A 15,849-nucleotide genomic window follows, 5' to 3' on the forward strand; every position below is an offset into this window, starting at 1 on the left:
TAATGCTAACGAGAAGTTGAACTGTATTAGTGAACAATAGCTCATTGTTCACTCTAGTTCCAACAACTCATGAGCATTTTATTTTCCATATTTGGTCTTTCCTTTTGATCTTCAATCAAATTTCTAACTACATACATTCAAACAGGCTAGGAAAGGAAAAATTGAGAGGGATTTGGACCACATGTGGGCAAATGGACTTGCATATAAGGGCATCTTGTTTAGCATGGGTGAATTTGGCCAAAGAGCCTGTTTCCATGCTGTATGACTATGTAAATAAATGTCTTCAACATTTTTTTGTTTTGTATTCCTGCCTTTTAAACTCAGCATCCACAGTGTACAGGTTCATGACGAAGGGAATAACGCAAATAATGTTTAGTGCAAGATAAAGCCAGTAAAGTCCGATCAAAGATAGTCCGAGGATCTCCAGTGATGTAGATAGTGGTTCAGGACTGCTCTCTAGTTGTTGCATTCTCGGCATATCACTCAAATGGCTAAACTTTAGTTTGCTTTTAATGGTGAGTTAATAATAGAGCAGGCCAAGGTTTTTTTTACTAAGTGTTATTTGAAGAAAACAAGGTAATTTAAATTGAATTAATTTATTTTCATATAAGCATAACATTCTATGGTCAGCTTGTTACTTGACAAAATTCAGTTGTAAACTTTGACATGTGACATGCAATTATTGAATGACATTAAAATCTTGCAAAAAAAGATGGCTAATTTGAATTATTTTGATGGTTGCATTAATCAGATTTCCCTTTCAACGTTAGCAGGTTAGAATTGCATTTTTATAAAGAAATGGTCATGGTGTATTTTGACAATCATATTCTTTTGATAAAGGTACAAAATCTGTGCACTTTTCACACATGGCTATCTTTCAATGGACATCAAAACCATGTCTATTTCAACAGTAATATTTTTAGTGCCTTTAAAAGAATGACCTTGAGTATCTGAAGGAAATCTTAAGTCATGTTATGGAGTGATATAATGTAAGAATATGAACCAGCTGGAATTTCTTAGCCATTTAAACCCACAGATCAGCAAGACCTTGGTGGTAATAAGTAGACTTTTCTTACTGGCTCTTGAATTATCAAAGATTCTTTTATTTTAATAACACTAAACATATTTTATGTTAGTAATTGCAACAGAATTTGGTTTAATCTGTTTAATATTGACTGATTTAGTGTGGGAATGTTTTAATAATGTCTTTTTAATTCATTTCAAAGAAAACATCTGTGAATTATATACTTGGGTCAAAGTTAGTCCACTATCTGAATTTGGAACGTTTCTTTGTTGAGCTTGGTTGAAGCATAGCAGCGACTTGTATATAGTTGTGTATACATTACGGAATAATTAATCTTAAATACAAGGTTAAATACATTACATATATTTTTAAAGCAGATAGTTGAACATTTAAAAAAAATCAGGAACAATGTGGTTGAACTTGTTTATTAATTAGTACCAAGTTTTTAAATTATTCACACAATCTCTGATCTTAATTATTGGTTTTGTGAATAATTGAGAATTCAACAGTTGTTGGCAGCATTTTTTTTTCAAAACAAGTTATCCAAGACCTGTTTTTCTTGGTAAGCTGTCTTGCTTATTTTCTCTCGCCTGCCATTTTACTGAGATTTCTTTTTGTACTATACATGTTTAAAATGATGGCCGATGGGCCACTGACCTCTGCTAAAGTTTGCATCTGGTAGATAGGAGGTGAGTGGGAAAAAGCCACTTTATCTTTCTTAAATATTCCTTTTACAGGCTTTAAACCTATAATCACCCACCCAACTCTCAGAATGTTGTCGTAATTCTCCAGATTTATGTTTTCTTTACTATTTTCAATAGCTTTATATGATAGTTTACTCAGTCAACTAACTGAGCTCCAAAGTTACATTTTGGATTTTAGACCATTCTTTTGTATTTGTTTTTGGTTATAATAAGTTGCGCTCTATACAACAGTGGAACTTTTGATAGTCGATGCAGTGAGCACAGTACTGGCTTATTAATGCATTTAGAATCTAAATGCATAATTATCATGCGCCCTTAATAATTTGAGCCATTATGTAGTAGGGTTTTTGGCAAATCTGCAAATTATTAGTAAAAAATAGTTTTCCTGTTGATTTAAAAACAAATTAAGTTCTGACATGTTTGCTGGTCCTTGTTCACCAGATTGGAGAAATATGTAAAGGCTAAAGAAGACCTGGAGCAAGATCTCTATTCTCGTTTCATCTTGGTGCTAAATGAAAAGAAGGCCAAGATTAGACAACTACTAGACCGTGTAAAGTGTGCTCATGAACAGGGTCAAGACAGGTATTTGTTTAAACCTTGGGGTTTATTGCAAATTGAGTCCAATGTATTGAAAGACCATGAATGTTGTATATCAGACTTGGTTTATTTCAGATCAAAACTGATTCTGATAAAGACAAAGAAACAAAACAAACACTGACCTACATCTGAGTGGTGATCTCCCCCCCCCCCCCCCCCCCCCCCCCCCCCCCCCCCCACTGTCTCCAACCTGATGGTTCCCCACAGTTCCAAGGGGCCACAGTTTAAGAATAAGGAGTAAGCCATTTAGAACAGAGACGAGGAAACACTTTTTCTCACAGAGAGTGGTGAGTCTGTGGAATTCTCTGCCTCAGAGGGCGGTGGAGGCAGGTTCTCTGGATGTTTTCAAGAGAGAGCTAGATAGGGCTCCTAAAAATAGCGGAGTCAGGGGATATGGGGAGAAGGCAGGAACGGGGCACTGATTGCGGATGATCAGCCATGATCACATTAAATGGCGGTGCTAGCTCGAAGGGCCGAATGGCCTACTCCTACACCTATTGTCTATTGTCTATTGTCCCCAGCCTCTTGGTGCGCATTTCTATCTCCTTCCCAAAGTCCGCAAATGGGACTGCCCTGGCAGACCCAATGTTTCTGCCTGCTCCTGCTCCTGCCACACTGAACTCATCTCCAAATACCATGATTCTATCATGTACCCCCATGTCCAGTCCTTTCCAACCGACATCCGAGACACCTCACATGTTCTTCACAAATTCAATAGCTTTCAATTCCTCGACCTCCATTGCCTCATCTTTACCATGAACATCCTGCCCTATTACACTTACATTCCCCAAGGAAGATCTCAGGGCCCTCTGGTTATTCCTTGAACAGAGACCCAATCATTCCCCTCTACCAACACTCTCTCCGCCTGGAGCCTTGCTGCCTTTCAGCGCTTATAGCACCATAGATCCAGGTCCGATCCCGACTACGTATGCTTTCTGTACCGAGTTTGAACGTTCTCCCTATGACCAAGTGGGTTTTCTCCAAGATCTTCAGTTTCCTCCCACACAGCCAAGACATACAGGTTTGTAGGTTAATTGGTTTGGTATAAGTTGTCCCTAGTGTGAGTAGGATAGTGTTAATGTGCGGGGGTTACAGACAATAGACAATAGATGCAGGAGTAGGCCATTCGGCCCTTCGAGCCAGCACCGCCATTCAATATGATCATGGCTGATCATCCCAAATCAGTACCCCGTTCCTGCCTTCTCGCCATATGCCCTGACTCCACTATCTTTAAGAGCTCTATCTCTCTTGAAAGCATCCAGAGAATTGGCCTCCACTGCCTTCTGAAGCAGCGAATCCCACAGATTCACAACTCTCTGTATGAAAACGTTTTTCGTCATCTCCGTTCTAAATGGCTTACCCCTTATTCTTAAACTGTAGCCCCTGGTTCTGGACTCCCCCAACATCAGGAACATGTTTCCTGCCTCTAGCGTGTCCAAATCCTTAATAATCTTATGTTTCAATAAGATGCCCTCTCATCCTTCTAAATTTCAGAATATACAAGCCCAGCCGCTCCATTCTATCAACATATGAAAGTCCTGTCATCCCAGGAACCTTGTGAACCTATGCTGTACTCCCTCAATAGAAAGAATGTCCTTCCTCAAATTTGGAGACAAAAACTGCACACAATACCCCAGGTGTGGTCTCACTAGGGCCCTGTACAACTGCAGAAGGATCTCGTTGCTCCTATACTCAACTCCTCTTGTTATGAAGGCCAACATGCCATTTGCTTTCTTCACTGCCTGCTGTACCTGCATGCTTACTTTTAATGAAATGATGATGAACAAGGACCCCCAGATCTCATTGTACTTCCCCTTTCCCCAATGTGACACCACCCTTGGTGTGAAAAAAGTTACCAGTCGGATTCCTATTAAATCTTTTCCCCTTCACCTTAAACCTATGTTCTCTGGTCCTCGATTCACCTACTCTGTGCAAGAGATTTTGTGCATCTACCTGATCTATTCCTCTCATGATTTTATACACATGAATAACATTTCAGCTGGAAAACCCCTTCATCAGAACTGAAAAGCAGTTGTGGGTGAGGAAGGGATAGATAGGAAAAGGATCTCTGATGCAGTGTCCAGTAATGGAATGAGGATATGTTGTTTTTAAGCTGGTTCCTACATGAATGAAGACAGTTGGTGAGGGAGAAAGCAAACAAGGGGACATGTAAATGCTGTGGAATATAGGTAAAATATGTAGGAATTACCCAGCTAATTGGACATTGTGAATGGAGAGGGATTACAAACAGCTAATCTCGAAGAGAATGGATATGGCATAGATTGCCATCTGATTATTTGTGCTTTCCATTTTGAAAGCATTTGCATTTGTCCCGATATAAACTTAGCCTTTACGTTGCACAGTAGCCAAGTTATTACGTGTACTTTCTGTGAAGTAGTAAGGGGCGTAGGCTGGCCCTCTTTATATAGATTTAATCTTTTGCTTTCTTTGAGCATGTTAATATTACTTAGATCTGAAAAAGTAAGTTGGTGCACTTGGGTTTTTTCACCACAAAATATCATTGCTTAGCATAACCTTGTTTGAGTATATGATTGGGTGGTGGGTATATATGGAACTAGTACTTTAGAGGTGCCAGAGGACGTAGTTGAGACTGGTACTATAATAATATGTAAAAGGAAATGGGCTAGCTACATGGATGGGAAAGTCTTAGAGGTTTATGGGCCAATCCTAGGTAGTTGGGACTCGTGTCGATGGGACATCTTGGTCGGCATGGACAAGTTGGGCCGAAGGGCCTGTTTCCTTGCTGTATGACTATGATTGGATGTGTAGGAAGGAACTGCAGATGCTGGTTTACACTGAAGGTAGGCACAAAATGTTGGAATAATTCAGCAGGAAGGGCAGCATCTCTGGAGAGAAGGAATGGGTGACGTTTCAGATCGAGATCCTTCTTCAGGCTCAAGAATAGTCTGGAAGAACGGTCTTGACCCGAAATGTCACCCATTCCTTCTCTCCAGAGATGCCGACTCTCCCGCTGAGTTACTCCAGCATTTTGTCTATCTATGATTGGATGCACTGATTATGATTACATTGAGCAGAGCCATAACGAGGTTTGATAAGATGCTTTTTTTAAGGCATCGTAAATTTCAAGAACAGTAAACAAATTACTTGTGTGGATTTCTCCCTTTAGGAGTGCAGTTGCCACCAGCCAGGAAACCCCATTGTCAACCAAGGAAGATTCTGATTGCAACAATGATGAAGAGCTCAAAGGCCATACTTCTGCAACTGGAAGCTTGGCGCTACCTTCCAAGTCAGCCATTGGTAAGTGGATATACTTTAAATTTAGCATAGAGAGTAAGGCTCATTACAAATTCGGGCAGTCCACAATGATGCAGATTGGACTTTGATTAACAAATTATTTGCAAACATAATCAGCTTTTTCACATCAAACTGTAGGGCTTTGAAATGAAAATATAAATGAAAGATTCAAAATTAACGTTTAATTAAGTGAAGCAGTAACATGAAAAAGGAGATGGCACAGTGGAAAATAATCTAATAAATAATTGTTTTCTGAGCCGCTTTATTTGCTGGTTTGTCATGTAATTTGCTACATGTTTTCTTGATGGAGTAGAAACATAGAAACATAGAAAATAGGTGCAGGAGTAGGCCATTTGGCCCTCCGAGCCTGCACCGCCATTCAATATGATCAAGGCTGATCATCCAACTCAGTATCCTGTACCTGCCTTCTCTCCATACCCCCTGATCCCTTTAGCCACAAGGGCCACATCTAACTCCCTCTTAAATATAGCCAATGAACTGGCCTCAACTGCCTTCTGAGGCAGAGAATTCCACATATTCACCACTCTCTGTGTGAAAAATGTTTTTCTCATCTCGGTCCTAAAAGACTTCCCCCTTATCCTTAAACTGTGACCCCTTGTTCTGGACTTCCCCAACATTGGGAACAATCTTCCTGCATCTAGCCTGTACAACCCCTTAAGAATTTTGTAAGTTTCTATAAGATCCCCCCTCAATCTTCTAAATTCTAGCGAGTACAAGCCGAGTCTATCCAGTCTTTCTTCATATGAAAGTCGTGCCATCCCAGGAATCAGTTTGGTGAACCTTCTATTTTGTTGTCACTTTGTTGGTGTGTCAGAAAAGCCCTTTCCCTCACTGTTAGTCCAGCCTGGGAAATGATGCACTAAACACATGTCTTGGAGCTAATTATTGGAACAAAGTGTTTCAAATTCACCTGACAAGAAATGCAAGTTCACTTCATTATTTCAAGTATAAAAATCATTAGTTACAAAGTCAAACTTTAATTTCATCATTTCTCTTAAGTGTTGTGTTGAAGATAAAAAGTGTTGAAGATAAAACAATGTGAAATGCAAACTGAAGTTGCATGAGAAGCAGATGGAGATTTACATCTGTTGTTCTGAAAACCTTTGTATCAATGCCATTAAATAGTGACAGGGACCTGCGGTAAATAGTGACATATTTCTGTGACCGCCTGTCCCTGGTCACATGATCTAATAATATTAGTCATCTATACTGTTTTGCAGAAATAGTCAGGAAGAAATCCAATGTTCTTGTTTCTTTTCATAGTTCATATTTCTCACGACATGGAATTTGACCCATCGAGTTTATGTCCACTGTCAGAGCAAGTCCATCAATTCTATTTCCCCCCCACTGATTACCTTAGAACCTATTCTCATATGGCCATCAACTTCAACCCAGATTTTCGCACCTCCTACTTACAGGAAGAGTAATTTATTAACCCATCAGCCATGATGTCTTTACTATGTGGTAGGAAATTAAAGTATCGGAGAAAACTCATGCAGTTACAGGGAGAAAGTGCAAATTCACCACAGACAACACTGGATGTCAGGATTGAAATTGAGTGGATGGAGCTTGATGCAGTAACAGTAGCCTCAATTCCCCAATGCCACCCATCCATCATACAGTATAATCACTGACTGGAATCCACATTGGCTCTTAAAAATACAATGTACCAACACATCAACAAATGCAGAATAACATCTGATAGCAGACCACCCTGGATGTTCACCAGCATAATCCCATAACTACAGTTTGAAAACCCTTGTTTTGTGTAAATTTTGCTCACAGTTGTTAGATTTTCAGTCTTTATGTGAACATTCTAGTTCTGTTATCTGATAATAGTTGCTGTGACTAATAATAATAATAATAATAATAATATATTTTATTGGCATTGCACATCAGTGCAACGAGATTTAGTATGCAGCTTCCAACCGATGTAAAAGAAAAGTAGAATAAATAAATAAACTGTGCGACGTGACCATCCGAGGGAGACAGTCCAGGGGGGGTGGGGTTCACTCAGCAGGGCTGGTTCAGAGCCGCAATAGCTCTGGGAATGAAGCTGTTTCTGAGTCTAGAGGTTCGGGCGTAGAAGGCCTTGTAACGTCTGCCGGAGCGAAGTAGTTCGAACAGTCCGTTACAAGGGTGTGAGGAGTCTTTATGAATGCTGACGGCCTTCCTGAGGCACCGTGTGTGGTAGATGCCCTCCAAGGCTGGTAGCTCTGTCCCAATGATCCTCTGCGCTCTGTGGACGACGCGCTGAAGAGCTCTCCTCTCTCCGCCTCCGTGCAGCTGAGATACCACACAGAGATGCCATACGTTAATATGCTCTCTGTGGTGCAGCGGTAGAACGTTGTCAGCAGCTGTTGGGGCAGAACAGTCTTTTTTAATGTCCTCAGGAAGAACAGTCGTTGCTGTGCCTTCTTGACCAGCGCAGCGGTGTTGGTGGACCATGTGAGGTCCTCTGAAATGTGAGTACCCAGAAACTTAAAGCTGGACACTCTCTCCACACTTTCCCTGTAAATGGAGATTGGGGCGTATTCTCCATTATGTGACCTCCTGAAGTCAATAATCAGCTCCTTGGTCTTGGAGGTGTTTAGTGACAAGTTGTTATCTATCTGCTTAAATGCATCATTTTAATGACTCAACATTTCCTTTTGCTTAAAATGCAGCTTGTTGGATATAAATGTGATTATAATTGCTATGTGTAATAAAATTAGCTGTTCAATTGCCTGTGATTAATTAAGTTCTCCTCTGCAAACGTTTTTGTTTATAAACCTTGGCACAATAACAAAGAAGCTTTGCATTTAAGCACGACACAAAAGGAAAGGATTCAATATTGATGGATTATTAACCTGAGGTAAAAAAATTAGCATCTTGTTTGCTTGATGAATGCAGTCAGAGTGTAGGATGTGGATTCTTCACCCATGGGGGTGTCATTGTTATGGATTAAAGCAATCAGTAAAATGTTGAGCACCTCCTTCTCTACATCTGATGCTAGCTGAAACCAAGTATAAGGATCTTTTGTTTTGCTGGTCCTGGTACTGTGTCTGAAACTGATTTTATTTCTCGTTAAAGGAGATAGATTGATACTGTGTTAAGATTTCTTGAGTGCCACCTCTACTCTTCAGGCTATTTTTGTGCATAGAAACATAATTTGGGAGCAGTGGGCCACTCAAACGCTCAATGGCTAAAAAAATCCTGATTGATCGGTCATCTTGTCTCAGCTTTCCTCTTGACCGAAGACCATCTGTCACCTGTGTAGGAAGGAACTGCAGATGCTGGTTTAAAACGGAGATAGACACAAAATGCTGGAGTAACTCAGCGGGACAGGCAGCATCTCTGGAGAGAAGGAATGGGTGACGTTTCGGGTCGAGACCCTCCTTTAGACCTTCGGGTCTCGACCTGAAACGTCACCCATTCCTTCTCTCCAGAGATGCTGCCTTTCCCTCCAGCATTTTGTGTCTATCTACGATCTCCATGCTTATCAATTACCTAACTGCTTCTGACTTTAAAATATTCCAATAGTGACATCATTCTGAGAGAAACAAACATTTCATTTCTCTAAGTGGCAAGTAGTGCAGCTAATACATCTGAAGAAGGGTTTCGGCCCGAAACGTCACCTATTTCCTTCGCTCCATAGATGCTGCTGCACCCGCTGAGTTTCTCCAGCATTTTTGTGTACCTTTGATCTTCCAGCATCTGCAGTTCCTTCTTGAACAGCTAATAGGGCTGCTGCCCCACAAATAGAATGACACAGGTTTGGTCCTGATCTCCCGAACTGTCTGCATGGAGGTTCCATGTACTCGCTGTGATCGGATGCGATTCCTCACAGTACTCTGGTTTCCCACATATCCCAAAGATGTACAGGTTGGTAGATTAATTGACCATCGTTAGGTGAGTTCAGTATTCAATAGAATTGATGTAAAAGTGAGGAGAAAAGATTACAAGGGATATCAGTGGGGGAAAGGGATTGTTGTGTGAGCTGGCATAAATTTATTAGGCCAAATGTCGCAAGGAAAGATGGAGAATGTGATTATTATTTTTTTGCCTTGTGTGGGCTACCCCTTATTTTTATAACTGTGATTTCCCCCTCCCCTTGTGCCACCAGATTCCAGATTCTCCTAGAAATGATAGACACAAAATGCTGGAGTAACTCAATGGCTCGGGCCACATCTCTGAATAGAATGGGTGACATTTTGGGAACCAGAGATGCTGCCTGCAGTAAGTTACTCCATCATTTTGTGTCTATCTTCAGTGTAAACCAGCATTGTTCCTACACATTTCTCCTAGAAAGGAAACAACCTCTACACATCCATCCTAGCTCAGGATCTTACAATTCATCTCTCACTGTTTCTAAATGGCCCTGTCCCACTGTACGAGGTAATTCAAGAGCTCTCCCGAGTATTAAAAAAGATCTAACTCGTGGTAAGCATGGAGAATGTACGTAGCGGGTACGTCGGAGCTCGGGGACGTCTCTTAGCGGCTCGTTACGCTAATGGCAGGTACTCGGGAAACGCGGTAAGCTCGTGAAGACTCGTGAAGATTTTTCAACATGTTGAAAAATGTCCACGAGAGCCCCGAGTACCTACGAGCGGCCATTACTGTAATTCTCCGGGTTTGAATCAGGGCAAACTCGGGAGAACTCTTGAATTAGCTCCTACAGTGGGACAGGCCCTTTACTCCAGTGAATACAAGCTAAGCCTCATAAAAGAACACATCCATTCCAGGCATCGCTACGTAAAGCCTCTGTAGCCCGCATCCAATGTATTATGTCCCTACTTAATAAAGCAAACCATTACTACACACAGTACTCCAGGAATGGTCTGATCAATGGCCAGTATAATGGAAGCATCACCTCTTTACTTTTGCATTCAATTCTCCCAGTTATAAACAAGTTTTTCACGTGACTTGTTTATTGCTGATGAGAGTGGCAAAAATGTAAAGGAGATGTGAGGGGCAGGTTTTTCTTACACTGAGGGTGGTGGATGCTGGAACACGATGCCAGGGGAGGTGAAGGAGGCAGATACGACAGTGGCATAGAGATGTTTTTTTGGATCGGCACATGGGAATGCAGGGAATAGAGGGATATAGATGATGTGCTGACACAGAAGTTTGTTTGACTTGGTATCAAGTTCGGCGTGGACATCCGCGACCAAAGGGCCTGTTCATGTGCTGTACTGTTCTATTTTTTACTTGTACCTGAAGAGCAGCCTTTAGCAAATCATGCTCCTGGATCTGCAGATCCATCTACTTCTTGGAGTCCTGACTTGAATTACCATTTATATAATAGGCATATGATTTTCAATTTGTTCAGCCGAAATGGATAATTTAGCAGTGTCCACAATATTCCCTTTACTGGATGTTTGTCCACTCACATCTTTGCCCAGCATCTTTGCCCATATTAAAATTAATATTCATGCTTTATCCAAGGTTTTATGTAAATGGTAAAAAGCTGGTGTAGGAAGGAACTGCAGATGCTGGTTTAAACCAAAGATAGACACAAAATGCTGGAGTAACTCAGCGGGACAGGCAGCATCTCTGGAGAGAAGGAATGGGTGACGTTTCGGGCCGAGACATTTCTTCAGGCTCAGCCTCTTCAGATTCAAAAAGCTGGGGCCGCAGTCCTGGGGAACACGTGTTACATCTTGCCTTTCAGAAAAGGACCCATTTACAGTCGACTACTCTCTGTTTCTTATTAGCCGACAAATTTCCACCTTACCTCCAACATCATGAGCTTTTATTTTTCACAGTAACCTTATCATAGAAACATAGAAACATAGAAATGAGGTGCAGGAGTAGGCCATTCGGCCCTTCGAGCCTGCACCACCATTCAATATGATCATGGCTGATCATCCAACTCAGTATCCTGTACCTGCCTTCTCTCCATACCCCCTGATCCCTTTAGCCACAAGGGCCACATCTAACTCCCTCTTAAATATAGCCAATGAACTGGCCTCAACTACCTTCTGTGGCAGAGAATTCCACAGATTCACCACTCTCTGTGTGAAAAATGTTTTTCTCATCTCGGTCCTAAAAGATTTCCCCCTTATCCTTAAACTGTGACCCCTTGTTCTGGACTTCCCCAACATCGGGAACAATCTTCCTGCATCTAGCCTGTCCAACCCCTTAAGAATTTTGTAAGTTTCTATAAGATCCCCCCTCAATCTTCTAAATTCTAGCGAGTACAAGCCGAGTCTATCCAGTCTTTCTTCATATGAAAGTCCTGACATCCCAGGAATCAGTCTGGTGAACCTTCTCTGTACTCCCTCTATGGCAAGAATGTCTTTCCTCAGATTAGGAGACCAAAACTGTACGCAATACTCCAGGTGTGGTCTCACCAAGACCCTGTACAACTGCAGTAGAACCTCGAAGGTACACAAAATTGCTGGGGAAACTCAGCGGGTGCAGCAGCATCTATGGAGCGAAGGAAATAGGCGACGTTTCGGGCCGAAACCCTTCCTCAGACTGATGGGGGGTGGGGGGGGGGGGGGGGGGAAGAAAGAAGGAAAAGGGGAGGAGGAGGAGCCCGAGGGCGGGCGGATGGGAGGGTGGGAGGAGACTGCTAGAGGGTTAAGGAAGGGGAGGAGACAGCAAGGGCTAGCCAAATTGGGAGAATTCAATGTTAATGCCATAAGGACGCAAGGTCCCCAGACGGAATATGAGGTGCTGTTCCTCCAATTTCCACTGTTGCTCACTCTGGCAATGGAGGAGACCCAGGACAGAGAGGTCGGATTGGGAATGGGAGGGGGAGTTGAAGTGCTGAGCCACCGGGAGGTCAGGTAGGTTATTGCGGACTGAGCGGAGGCGTTCGGCGAAACGATCGCCCAACCTACGCTTGGTCTCACTGATGTAGATCAGCTGACATCTAGAGCAGCGGATGCAGTAGATGAGGTTGGAGGAGATACAGGTGAACCTTTGTCGCACCTGGAACGACTGGTTGGGACCTTGAATGGAGTCGAGGGGGGAGGTGAAGGGACAGGTGTTGCATTTCTTGCGGTTGCAACGGAAAGTGCCCGGGGAGGGTGTGGTGCGGGAGGGAAGGGAAGAATTGACGAGGGAGTTGCGGAGGGAGCGGTCTTTGCGGAAGGCAGACATGGGGGGAGATGGGAAGATGTGGCGAGTGGTGGGGTCACGTTGGAGGTGGCGGAAATGGCGGAGGATTATGTGTTGTATTTGCCGGCTGGCGGGGTGAAAGGTGAGGACCAGAGGGACTCTGCCCTTGTTGCGTGTGCGGGGATGGGGAGAGAGAGCAGTGTTACGGGGTATGGATGAGACCCTGGTGTGAGCCTCATCTATGGTGGCGGAGGGGAATCCCCGTTCCCTGAAGAACGAGGACATTTCCGATGCCCTGGTATGAAATGTCTCATCCTGGGGACAGATGCGGCGTAGGCGGAGGAATTGGGAGTAGGGGATGGAGTCTTTACAGGGGGCAGGGTAGGAAGACGTGTAGTCCAGATAGCCATGTGAGTCAGTGGGTTTGTAATGTATGTCGGTCAGGAGTCTGTCCCCTGCGATGGAGATGGTGAGGTCAAGGAATGGTAGGGAAGTGTCGGAAATCGTCCAGGTGTATTGGAGTGCCGGATGGAAGTTGGTGGTGAAGTGGATGAAGTCAGTCAGTTGTGTGTAGGTGCAGGAGGTGGCACCAAAGCAGTCGTCAATGTAACGGAGGTAGAGGTCGGGGATGGGGCCCTGGTACGTCTCGAACAAGGATTGTTCAACGTACCCGACAAAGAGGCAGGCGTAGCTGGGGCCCATGCGGTAGAACCTCCCTGCTCCTATACTCAAATCCTTTTGCTATGAATGCTAACATATCGTATGCCTTCTGCATAACTTTGAATGATAATATCAAACTATGGAACTATGTGACCATGGAAGGACGAGCAGAACATCACAACTTAATCTGTGCTCTTTCATGTCTGTCATTTTGCATGTAGTTTCTTGTAATAAGGAATGATAGCAATTAGAACTGCTGTAGATGATCTTAGCAGTTCTTAAATAAGATATGGCTAATTTAACCATTGCTAATGACATTTAATTTCTCCTAGTGCAAATGCATCAGTACCACATACTTATTTATATACAAGAAAAAGCAGCATTTTAACCTAGAACATGATTTCTAAACTTGTATATGTCGATCGAGTTGCATTTGAAATCAGTGACTACATGTAGTTTTAAAATAATTTGATAAAGAGCTTTTTGTTGAATTAAATGCAAAACTATTAATCACAAAATCCTTTTACACTCTCTATTTCAAAGAGGAAGTCTCTCCATCAGTTTCATATTTAGAAAGTAAGGCCCGATTTCCTGGCTGCTGGGCATTAGGATTCTTTACAGGCTCTCTTAATGTTTAAGTATCTTCAATTACCATCCAATAACAGCAACTTTACTTTCAGTTTGCAATAAATGTAGACACTTAATCCACATTTAGCAATGGTATACTGAGTTTACTACCCTAATGAGCAGGAAATACACCTATTGACGTACAAACTTGTGTGGGATGGTGGCGCAGCGGTAGAGTTGCTGCCATACAGTGCCAGGGACCCGGGTTCAATCCTGACTACGGGTGCTATGGAGTGTGTACTTTCTCCCCGTGACCTGCGTGAGTTTTCTCTGAGTACTTCGGTTTCCTCCCACACTCCAAAGACATACAGGTTTGCAGGTTAATTGGCTTAGTATAAATATAAATTGTCCCTAGTGTGTGTAGGATAGTGTTAATGTGCAGGGATTACTGGTCAGTGCAGATTCGGTGGGCCAAAGGGCCTGTTTCCGCACTGTATCTTTAAACTGAACTGGTAATGAACTCAAATGATAATACAAAATGCTGATTGTGTTGAAAAAAATGAGCAGTGCCAAAGTTAGTAGACATTTTCTCGATGCGTAGAATGTTATTTTTTGCATATTGTTCTCATTTAATTTAGTTATTTTGGCGAAGCAATGAGCATTGTCTGTCTGTCTGTCTGTGATTTTTGACCAAAGACTATTTTTTCACGTCTCAACAATGATAGAAATGTGCAAATAACTTGCATTGAAAAAATAAAATGTAACAGCAATGGCAAAGAAAAAGAAAGTTGACCAAACAGGTCAATTGCAAAGGAATTAATATTCTGGATATTATATCTTCAGGATGTCGTAAAGCACTTTACAGTCAATTAAATGTATTTAAAGAACAATCGCGGAGATTTCAGAGGAAAAGAATATCCAATTTCAATTCACAATGTGTGAACATCTAACTTAAGATCGGAAAGTGAACTTTCTACGGAGGAGAGGGCATTGGTCATGACATCTATGTGTTCTCCATAACCATAATGTACACCGAGTGTTACATTTATCTGCATGTCTCAATGAAATCCATGTATACTTTGTGGAAATTCCTCTCCGAACACCAGTTTTTATAGAATGAAATCACTAAAATTAAAAAAAAACTGGGTTTGATGGTTAATTGGCCTCTGTAAATTGCGAGTAAATTAAACTGTGGGGAGTCGATTCATTATATACTAACAACAAATATTACAAAGGCATCTAATAATTGCGTGCATTGGCTTAATCAGATCCATTTAGATAAATAAACTAGACTAAGTGGGTCCCAGTCACCACGGGGGGGGGGGTGTGGTGGGGGGGGTGTGGAGAGGAAGTGGGTATGTGGGCTGGAGGGGTTTGCGAGGGGGGGGCAGGAGGTGGGATGTGGAGGGGAGGGGGGGTGGTGTGGGCTGGGTGTGGGGGGGAGGGAGAATGTGGGAGGTTGGAGGGGCTGGTTTGGGGGCGGGGCAGGGGGGAGAGAGCTCAGAGCAAAGATGGGGAAGAGCCATGGGGGAGTGTGCGGTATTACGGGGGAGGGGGACAGGAGTCAGCGAGGAGGACCAGAGGGGAAGGGGTTGGGGGTGCGATGGGGACTCATATCGTGCGCTGGCCACTTCGCTGGTCGTTCTCCTCCGCACGTCTCACGGGCTCAATCAGCATGGCTTGTGGACTCAGCCCCGCCTCCGGGATTTATTCTCCTCACCCCGCCCGGTGATTAACAGCGGGTGCCGAAAGGGGCGTTACCTCCATGGTGACTGACCGGCGAGAAGACCAATCTGCTGATCTCACGATTCTTTAAACCTTCATAACTTTTGTAATCATCCAGCGATCGGAACAATACTTGATGCGCTTGGAGCAGAGGAGAACGGTGAGTAAGGTGGCGAAAAAATCCTAGCAATATACGGTACTGTTTTTGCACAAATTTAAAAACAA

At 42.8% G+C, this 15,849-nt stretch overlaps 1 protein-coding gene across 1 annotated transcript in view; it reads left to right on the forward strand.

Moving 5' to 3' along the window:
* xrcc4 (X-ray repair cross complementing 4) overlaps nt 1-15,849 on the forward strand; it is a 407,425-nt gene that overhangs the window by 156,931 nt on the left and 234,645 nt on the right. The window contains exons 5-6 of the mRNA XM_033017231.1: nt 2,170-2,310; nt 5,474-5,604. Of these exons, the coding sequence (XP_032873122.1) occupies nt 2,170-2,310; nt 5,474-5,604 (272 nt within the window). The remainder of the gene's footprint in view (nt 1-2,169; nt 2,311-5,473; nt 5,605-15,849) is intronic.

This window comes from Amblyraja radiata, chromosome 3 (genome assembly GCF_010909765.2).
Source record: "Amblyraja radiata isolate CabotCenter1 chromosome 3, sAmbRad1.1.pri, whole genome shotgun sequence".
NCBI classification, from domain to species: domain Eukaryota; kingdom Metazoa; phylum Chordata; class Chondrichthyes; order Rajiformes; family Rajidae; genus Amblyraja; species Amblyraja radiata.